The sequence below is a fragment of the Mastomys coucha genome, unplaced genomic scaffold, assembly GCF_008632895.1.
Source record: "Mastomys coucha isolate ucsf_1 unplaced genomic scaffold, UCSF_Mcou_1 pScaffold21, whole genome shotgun sequence".
Classification (NCBI taxonomy): Eukaryota; Metazoa; Chordata; class Mammalia; order Rodentia; family Muridae; genus Mastomys; species Mastomys coucha.
Genome location: NW_022196904.1, coordinates 91,611,033 through 91,621,488, shown reverse-complemented (window position 1 = coordinate 91,621,488; position 10,456 = coordinate 91,611,033). Strand labels below are relative to the sequence as shown.

The 10,456-nt window shown below is 41.7% G+C and overlaps 1 protein-coding gene across 1 annotated transcript; it reads right to left on the bottom strand.

Moving 5' to 3' along the window:
• Positions 1-525: 525 nt before the first annotated feature.
• Positions 526-1,479, bottom strand: LOC116100668 (olfactory receptor 52K1-like). Its single transcript, XM_031384402.1, has one exon. The coding sequence runs from the start codon at positions 1,477-1,479 to the stop codon at positions 526-528; it is 954 nt and encodes a 317-aa protein (XP_031240262.1).
• Between the last annotated feature and the right edge of the window lie 8,977 nt (positions 1,480-10,456).

The following is a 10,456-nucleotide window of genomic DNA, read 5'->3' as shown; positions in this document are numbered from 1 at the left end:
TAATAGATTACATAAAGCTTCACATTCCAAGGACTGGGCTAGAAATCAAACACTCAGCTTCTCATAAGCAAGTGAGCTTAAGGATATCATTGTCACTATTTGAAGACTGAAGGAGGTCATAGTTCATGACTCTGTCACATTACTGAAGGGCAGGAGTGAGAATTCCAAAATGTCAACAAGTATGAGTCCAGGTGGGTATCATTTGTCAATGGCCAGTCTTTTTTTTTTATCATATCAAGATAAAATGCATGAAGATCTTGGCATATCTCTACTTCCTAACATAACATTTCCAATTCCAACAAACAGCCCACTCTCTTCAACTGTCCCTCCCTCACCCTTTTTTTAAAAAATTTATTTATTTATTATTTTATGTATAGGAGTACACTGTCTTCAAACACACCAAAAGAGGGCATCTGACTCCATTACAGATGGTTGTGAGCCACCATGTGGTTGCTGGGATTTGAACTCAGGACCTTTGGAAGAGCAGCCAGTGTTCTTAACCACTGAGCCATCTCTCCAGCCCCCTCATTCACCTTTTAAATCCTTCCTAAGGAATAGTCCTAAGACTCGCTCCCGAATCTGCTTGGTCTTGACACCATAGATGATAGGATTGACCATGGGTGGAAAGAGCAGATAGAAATTAGCAAGAAGTATGTGAACATGAGGAGCAGCCCGGCGAGCCACACGATGCATGACTGAGGAGATGACTACAGGTGTGTAGAAGGCTAAGATGGCACCTATATGAGACACACATGTCCCAAAGGCCTTGTAGCGAGCTTCCTGGGAGGCAAGCTGCAGAACAGCACGAAGGATGAAGATATATGACAAGATAACAAAGAGCAGGTCCAGCACCACAATAAACATGGCCACAGCAATGCCATAGATGTTGTTGAAGTGTGTGTCTCCACATGCCAGCCTCACCACAGCCATGTGTTCACAGTAGCAGTGGGCAATCACTGTGCCCCGACAGTAATGGAAGCGTCTGAGCAGAAAGGGGAGTGGAGTCATTAATGTCACAGCCCGAGTCACAGCAGCCAGACCAATCTTGATGATGAGGGATTTGGTCAGGATGGTGGTGTAGTGCAGGGGCTTGCAGATGGCGACATAACGGTCAAAGGCCATGGCCAACAGCACTGCTGACTCCATGATAGCAAAGGAATGGAGAAAGAACATCTGGATAAGGCAGGCATGGAAATTGATTTCCCGATCCCTGAACCAGAACAGGGCAAGCATTTTGGGCAGTGTTGAGGAGGAAAGGACCAGATCTATTGCTGCCAACATGGACAGAAAGAGGTACATGGGCTCATGGAGGGCTGCATCAACCTGAATGATGAAAAGGAGGATGCAGTTCCCAAGCACAGCTAAAGTATAGGCTGAGCAGAAGGGGATGGAGATCCAAATATGTAAGTGTTCTAGGCCGGGGATACCCATCAACAAGAAGGCCACTGGGTGGGTTGAGGTGGTATTCTTAACCAACATGGTGGCTGGGATTTTTTTCTTCTTTCAATCTACTTCCACAGAGCCCTTCCAAAGAGGATCTACCGTCAGCAGAGTCAGTGTTCAAATTCAAATCCCAATCATTTATGAAAGAAAATTAGACCTTCTTCTCTTGTGTGAGTCTTCAAATAAAAAATAAAAAAAAAAAAACATCAAAAAAAATTGCACAAGAGGTTCAGACCTTCAAGATAATAATAAAGTCACCTACTGTCAGGATATCTAGTACTACTGCAGGTGGTACCAAAATCAGCCTTTTTATGATCATTGGTTTAACGTCTTCTGGAGTACAGAGGAAGTTCAGAAACATCTCTATTAAAGATGTGGATTTCTGCTTTCATCTTACAAAAATTCACTTTGTCTCCTCAACTTCTTGCTGCCTTCCCAACTCAAACCATACTCCTAAATACAAAATGTTCTTTTCTGAAATAACAAACTTAACTATATGAAAAATAAGCAAGTTTATCAGTTCTTCCTTAATTTACTTGTCTGCAAGTTTTTGCTGGCTTGCTTGCTTAGTTTTATTTGCTGTGCCAAGGATTAATCCTAGGGAGTTGCACAAACTCAGCATACACTCTACCATTAAGATGCATCTCAAATGCTTTCATATTTTACTTGAGATTAGATATCACTAAATTACCCAAGCTGGCCTTGAAGTTAGGATCCTCCAGCCTCAGCTTCTGTCGTAGCTTTAGACCTGATCCACAAGACCCAGCTCCTGCTATAGAAGCTCTATAGATTCTATTGAACACACAGAAATCTCTGCAACCATTATCTTTCCTACAGCTAAGAAGAACGTGAGGAGTCATTTTGTTCCTTTTGGTGTGCCTTGATTTCCATCTCTAGTTCTTCCTTTCACACGATTTCTTGCTATATTTCATGACATTCAGAAGACATATTCTACCCTACTGATCTATTCTACATATTCTACCTACCTTGACACTATTATTCTTACTACTAGGAACTTTATTCTCTTCTTTTTTTCCCCATGTTTATTATCTCCGTTGAAAAATGCTAAACAGACATCAGGTGTGATGTCATATGCCTTTAATCTCAGCCCTCAGGAAGCAGAAATAGGCAGATTCAAGGTCAATCTGGTCAACAGTGTAAGTTACAAGACAGCCAGAGCTACACATCAAACTCTGCCTTGAAGAAGGAAAGAAGAAGGAAGGAAGGAAGGAAGGGAGGAAGGAAGGAAGGAAGGAAGGAAGGAAGGAAGGAAGGAAGGAAGGAAGGAAGGAAGAAAAGAGAAGAGAGAGAAGGGAGAGAAAGGGAGGGGTGGAGCAAAGAAGGGAGGGAGGGAGGGAAGAAGGAAGAAAATGCTCAAACCAAGCTGAGAATTGGTCGAGTACTTGACTAGCATGTAAAAGGTGCTAGGTCCAGTTCTCCACTACTAGAAAATGCTAAAACATTTTACCAAAACACATGATCCCTTTTTTTAGGGATAGTCTAAAACATGTCTGAGGATTTTGAGATTTTCATGCTAAAACACTTAGCATAAATCTGAGTCATTGAACATGCTCAGCAAATGTTGGTAACTTTTTAAGGAAAACTAATGGTTCTTACTTATTAATGGTTACATAGCTGGGAATTTTCAATGTTAAATGTTAGGCTATTAGAGCTTAGTTGTAATAAATTTAAATGAAATGTGCATGAAAAAAATGGATGGTTCTGGAAAATGTTCTAGTAAGTGAGGTGTTCAGTCTCAGAAAGACAAAATTCTCATTTCTCTCTCCTATGGAGATTGTGGCTTTTAAGGTCTGTATGATATCAATTAGGTATTGTGAGAATGGGTATAGAAAACCCAGAGGGTAACTAGAAGTTCTGAGAAAGCTCACAGGTTACATAGCAGTAGAAAGTGGACTATGGAGAGTGAGAGGGCACAGGGAAAGGAAGGGAGTGGGGGGAAGTGGGGAGACACACACACACACACACACACACACACACAAAACAAATTTTGTTTGACAAACATGTTGCAATGAAACCTACTGCTTTTTAAGCTAATAAGAAAGTCTTAAGCAAAAATAATAATCATTAAATTCACATAAATTTTATTTCTTCTAAATAAAAGTGGAAAATAAAATATTGGAATGGAAAAGAAACCAATTCTTGTCTAAAATGTTTCTCTTAATTAGCATCAGTATGTTACTATGTTCCGTTGCCTTTTATCTTCCTTGGTCTACTTCCCCTCAACTCTGTTCCCTTTCACAGTAAACCTTGTTTAAATTTCTGATTGCTAAGTTATAATCAGGGAGAAAATCCTCAGAATCTGTTGCCAGGGTAAGAAAGCATAGATAATGACCGTGTACTGAATTTCTTAAAAACTAGAAGAATCTTTAATCTTTAGTGCTTACACCATAAAGAAATGATAAATGTTTGAGGAAATCAGTGCTCTTAATCTGATTTGAACATTAGTCAATGTGTATGTAGTCTGAATCGTCATATAGTTCCCCATAAGTATCCATGTTTTTGGGGGGGAAAGAGATGAATTAAAATAAATTTTAAAACATTCATTCTCTATTTCTGCACCTCTCATTTTTCAATTCCCTCTTATTTAGCTCTCTTAGACAGTATTGCCTTTGTTTTATCTTCTCACCTCTCTGTCCTTTATTCCCCTCTTATCATTTATAGTTTCACATTCTGTCTTTGATTTCTTAGAAATGTCATCATGTATATTCAGGGAATCTGAGTCCCAGACTAGTATACCTTTCTCTCATTAGACCAGCCACTCAGATATTCCACAGGGGTCCCAAAAATGAACCTTGTTTTCTTCCTACCAACTGTTTCCTCTTCATGTGCTTCCTAGATCCATGCACATCACAACTATGTTTTCTACAGCTTGGTGGGAAAGTCAGGGGTAATCCTTCATGAATTCTCCTCTTCCTCTCCATCATGTAGTCATGTGACAAACATGTCTCAGTGTCCAATTTTCTTCTGCCAGTCCTCTTGTTTAAATCACCATCATCTTGTGTCTAAACATGAAAAGCCTCCTAACTGGTCTCTGTGGTATGTCTTTTGAGCCCTTTATATTAACCCTTTCTCTCTACTGTAATCCAAAAAACCATTTTAGAAGGCAAATAATGTCACCTGCGGCTTTGGCTAGAACCTCCATCAGCTACCATAGGACTTAAGATGGACTTTCTATCCCAAATCAGGCTGTAAAAACCCTGCATTGTCTGGTCACTCCTTCAGCCACACTTCCTCCCACTTCCCTACAGCCATGTACCTTCCTGCAAGATGCCATAGCCTAAGGATCTCTTCCTGGCCAGACAAGACCCTCTATCCCCTCTTACTGCTCCTCTCCTTATCCCTTCTGTGTCTTCCTTCACTCACTTATCATCTCTTGCCTGAGTCACTATTCATCCTCACCTCCATTTTCTACCCCTATGCAACCTATCCATTGCAACGTAACTGTCTATGTATTTTATTTCCCAGTTGAAGACTGCTTTCAGGGTTTCATTGCTAATAAAAAAGATCAAAACTACTAATCACACCTACAAATGTCTTTCTTCCAGCACACTATCGGCCTTACTCCTGTTATCTTAAATGTTCATCCTCCATTCAACCATACTGGATCTCTGCCCTCTGCTCAAATAGTCACATGTATCGTTTACCAGATTTGAACTGCATTGTTTTCCTTAGTCAGCTTTCCTACCTGGCCGAGATCCTGCCACCTTCATAGAGACACACTCTTGAGCTCCTCCATGGAAACTTTCCAAGGAGACAGTCATTTCAGCAGTAGCTTGTTACATCAGGTGGTTCTCAACCTTTCTTATGCTGTGAGCCTTTAACACAATTCCTCATGTTGTGGTAATCCCCCAACCATTAAATTATTCTCATTGTTACCTCATAACTGTAAGTTTGCTACAGTTATGACTTACAATGTAAATACCTTATATGTAATCCCTGTGAAAGGATTGTTTAACCCCAATGGGGTCACAACCCACAGGTTGAGAACCACTATGTTAGATGCTCTATCAAAAAATACAGTGAGAATGTCGTTGTTAGCTTTGCCTGTGTCTATAGATCCACAGTAGTCTGTAAGCTTCATAACTCACAGCTCGTAATTCAATTCCGAACTCAGACTCTACTGAACATAGTTGGTACTTAAAGGACATTTTTAAATAAGTACATGGGTGAGTTCCATTTCCTAAAGAAGCTTGCCTTCTCCCAGTCACTACACAATATACCATCATCTGACCCAAACCTAGACCTACCTCCACACCAGTTTGTCACCTCAGTCACAATGGAAACCAAACTGAATTCCCTACTCCACTTCTGTGTGCACAAATGTGTGCGTGTGTGTATAAATGTGTGCGCATGTGTGCACACAGGCAACTATATGTGTTTCTTGTGATTTTCTTAGATTCTTTTTCTGATATTTTTTGTTTGTTTGTTTGGTCCTGTCTGGTTCATTTATTTTTTATTTAATCTTATTTTATTTTATTATTATTTTAAATGCCTGTTTGGTTTTTAGTAAGAGAGATGAAGAGAGGGTATGGATTTGTATGGAAGAGGAAGAAGTAGAATCTGGGAGGAGTTTGAGGATGGAAAACTATAATCAGATTATAGTATATGAAAAAAATCTATTTTCGATTTTTAAAAAAGGTAATTCCTTACTCCAAGGCTATGTAGATCTGTGAATTTTCCCCAAAACACAAGTTAAGGGTAGACCTAATGAAAACCCCATGGTGACAGGATTTCCTCTGGTATATGGACACCTTGGAGCCCCCTTAGGCTCTTTGTATCCATGGACACCTTGAGGCACTTGTCAGATAGTTACTAACTAGATGAAAATGTATCCTCTTACATCTTGTGTCCACCACACACACACCCCATCCTAAATGAATGTACTGCTTCTGTTCTAGGCAGGCCTCCACTCTTCCTAGGGGACTTGTCTCCCTTATAGACTCCTGAGGCCCTCCTGTACACTCCTGATGACTGCCACTGGCTCTCCTGTCTCTTTTCCCTCACAGCTCAGTCTCAAATCGTACCTATTGTGTCTAATATACCAAGAAGTCATCAACCTTTGCTCTTTTTAGCTTTTAAGAAAACATACCTCCAGTTCCATTCAGTCTTTGCCAGTCTCCTCCTGTTTAAAACACTTGAGTGGTTTTTTTCCCAGTCTTTCAGTGTCACTGGAAAGGCTGTATTCATTTCCTGCCTCCTCACCAAGGATCTCCACAAGGAGCCAAAGGAAGCCTTGTCTCCTCCAGAACCATAGCTGAGAGCCATAAGGCAGCACGGTTGTCTGCCTCGTTCATTAGGCCTTTACCTAGAGAAAACCTTAGAATGATACATTTGGAGAACCATCATGGAGGAAGCAAGCTTCAGAGCTAAGCCTTGTTTCCACCTCTGCAGGCTCTTCCTACAGTATTCCAGGGCTGTGGCTATAGGACCACACTGTGGAGACATGGCTGCTTGGGACTGAACCCATCCATGAGCCAGATGTCCCATCCGTCCTTCCCAGTGTCTTATCTTAGCCACTTTGCAGCAGCTCTGAGTGAGACAGGGCCTGAATGTGGAGAGGAAGGAAAGCAACAGTGACAAGAGGGAGAAATTATAGGCATGGGCTGGGTTACTATGCCAGAGGTTTCTGGTGCTGGACTCTAAAAAGCACCCCAAAATGGGCACATGCCTGGGAGGCAGGCAGGGACTTCTTCTAATAAAAGCATGATGGAGGATCTGAAGCCCATAGAACAGAAAGCATAAGAAGATAAAGATGTCCTAGTAGCCAGAAGTGTACTGGTATGGGTGACAAGGAGGTGAGGTAGTGTCTGAGGCTGGAAGAAGTTATCTGTTTGGATCAGAGAAGCAAGGAAGAGTGAGGCTGGCTCTGTCACTCCATGGCACTGTCCCTTGGCCTTTGGGTACTGTTTCTGCCATTATTCTGATTGATCCTGTTCTCTGTTCACATGCCCTGGCCTCTTTCCTTCCTCTGTTCTTGACCCCTAGTTAACCTGCCAAACCCCAACCCCACTCCTAGAGGCTAGCTGGTCCCAGCACAAGTACCCCTCCCCATCAGCTTGTGTCTACTGCCTCAAGCCCAGCAGGCTCTCACCCTCTGTATGCAGCTCCACTCACTTCCTGGGGGTCACAGGAAGGCAATGGCATGCTCCTCTCTCCATGAGAGGAGATGCACAGGAAAGCCTGGATATATCCTCAGTCAGCGTCCCTTTTCCCAAAAGAAAAAGGGAACAAGTGGGCCATGTCTCTAAGGAGCATGCTAAACAGACCTCATGATAGTCACTGGCTCCTCTCTGGGGGTGATTCAGGCTCTCTGGGGGTGATTCAGGGCTTTCCGGGCTTTGCCTTGGGCTTCCTACCAACCCCACATTCTGACCACTTTGTGGCTGTCACATTCAATCTTGCTTCTCCCTGGAGGCAGTGGCTGGCCTGATTGCAGTGAGGTAATGAGTGTGTCTCTTTCTACCCTCCCTTGGTGCCTGCAGAGATCTACAGCCTCCTCAGAATAAACACAAGGCTGGCCCTGGTGCTTGCTTCTTATAGCTAAGGAAGGGAGGGTTGTTTGTTCATAAGAAAAAGATTATCGCTGGGCAGTAGTGGCGCACGCCTTTAATCCCAGCACTTGGGAGGCAGAGGTAGGCAGATTTCTGAGTTTCAGGCCAGCCTGGTCTACAGAGTGAGTTCCAGAACAACCAGGGCTACACAGAGAAACCCTGTCTCAAGAAAAAAAAAAGAAAAAAAAAAGAAAAAGATTATCCTGCCTGTTATACCTGACTCCTATTTTTTAGGTTGCTTGGTTGGTTGCTTGGTTGGTTGCTTGGTTGGTTGCTTGGTTCATTGGTTGCTTGGTTGCTTGGTTGGTTGCTTGGTTGGTTGCTTGGTTGGTTGCTTGGTTGGTTTGTGGCATGGTTGTTTTCTCCACTATGCTGTAATTTGAGGTTATTGGTGGGAGACCTGGGTTTGAGTCCTAACTTGTAAGGTCAGCAAGGCATTTAATCTCTTCATTCCTTAGATTGTTTCATTCTTGTGATCTCAGTGCCCAGTCCTCTCCACCTTACAGGACTCAAGGGATTTCCAATGAAATCTTTATTGAATAACAAGCTATGCTATTAATATTCAATAATCATTAATCTTTAGTATTTTCAAAGTATTAATATAGAAACACATCCAGGACTGGTCTTAGAGTCTGCTACTGTGCCATGGTCCTAAGAAGAGAAGTTGGGGTTCAAATGAGCCTCTGTACCCCCAACATCAAAACATCTGTATTCCTGCCTGAGGCATTGCAGCCATTTCTATTGAGATTGTGTCCTGCTGACATGTACTCTTTCTGCTAACACACACGCTCCATGCAGATGCCCTAACTTCCACCCTCAGGAATAAGACTACACTTCTCTTGAGTCTGTTGCCTCTAGGCCACATTGACATGAGGCAGGACGTCTGCACAAGGATCACATTGTCAAGGTCTGAGTAAGGCTCAGTAGACAGACTATGGAAAGTCTGTAGAACTTAAGTTTTACAAGCAAATATTACAAGCTGTGAAGGTAAAAGTTAACCAGTCTAGGTCCATCATTTCCACCAGCACACACAGAGTTCCAATTTTTTTCACATCTTTATCAACATTATTTTCTGAGTTTGGATGGAGCCAGTCTAATGGGTATGGGATAGAGTCTTGATGATTAGTGATGTTGGGCATCTTTTCAAGTGGTTATTAGCTGTTTATATATCTGCTGGGAAAACAGGCCTATTCAAAAGGTTTGCCTTTGTATTGCTATTGTTATTTATTGTAGTTGTTTTGTTGTCATTGGCTTGTTTGGGGGAGTTTTGTTGAAATATAACTGGAGTTGGTGTTGTTTATTTGTTTTATATGAGACAAAGTCTCAGTCTGTCTCTCAGGATGACCTCAAACTCACTATGTAGCCCAGGATGCCCTTAATTGTGTAGCGATCCTCCTGCCTCAGCCTCTTAGGCTTCTCATGGCATGAGAAGCATGAGTCAGCATCCCTAGCTTGGAAGGTCTTTATGTATTCCTTGTAATAAAAAGTCTGCTGATGTATGCTGGGCAAACACTTCGTCCCATTCTATAGACTCCCTTTACATTCTCCTAACAATGTTCTTTGAACTTTATTTCAGTGTAATCAAAATTTTTTCTGGATTTTTTCCTAACTTTCTGACTCTACCCACTGGGGCTTCGAATCTTTGTTTCTCATGATCTTCCAGAGAGAAGGTGCGTGGCCTGCTAAGTCCTTTCAAGGTCTCCTTGAGAGCTCTAAAGCTGAAAAGGATTTGACCCTAAAACAGAATTGTGCATAAGAGAACACTCCAGCATGCTACACACTTATCCTTGTAGTATCTTGATAAGGTTCCCTCTAAAAATAATACAGCTTAAACTGGTGATATTTAAAGGATGTAATTCAGATGGTGGAGAAATGGCTTGGTGTTTAAAAGTACCAGCTGTTCAGAATGTAGAGGAACCCCCTTCATTCAACTCCCAGAAGCCATATAGTGGCTAACAACCATCGGTAACTCCAGTCCCAGGGAATCCAATGTCCTCTTCTGGCCTCTCTAGGTAACTGTATGTACATGGTACACAAATAAACATGCAGGCAAAACATCCAGACACTTAAAAAATTGTGTTAGTGAATCCAGAAAGGTAAGAGTCCTTTCTTGTGTGTTGGGAAGCTTTGGCATCCTGGGAGAGTTAGGATAACTCAAAGTATGATTTGCATATTTTTCCTTTGTTGCCAACATTTAAGAAATCATTGCCAAATCTAAAGTCATGAAACTTTTTCCTCTTAAGAATTTTATAATTTTATATTTTGTATTCAGATCCATGATGCATTCAGTTGATTTTGTGTGGATCCATACTTGTTCCTCCTATGTGGATATTTAGTCTTCCCTGCACATTCTGCCAGAAATGTCTAAAATCAGTTCTTTTTTTTTTTTATTTTAGATATTTTCTTTATTTACATGCGAATTTCTCCATTCCCAGTTTCCC

Bases quoted from the DNA above. Each gene is read 5' to 3' on its own strand.
- LOC116100668 (XM_031384402.1), bottom strand. From the start codon at position 1,479: ATGTTGGTTAAGAATACCACCTCAACCCACCCAGTGGCCTTCTTGTTG.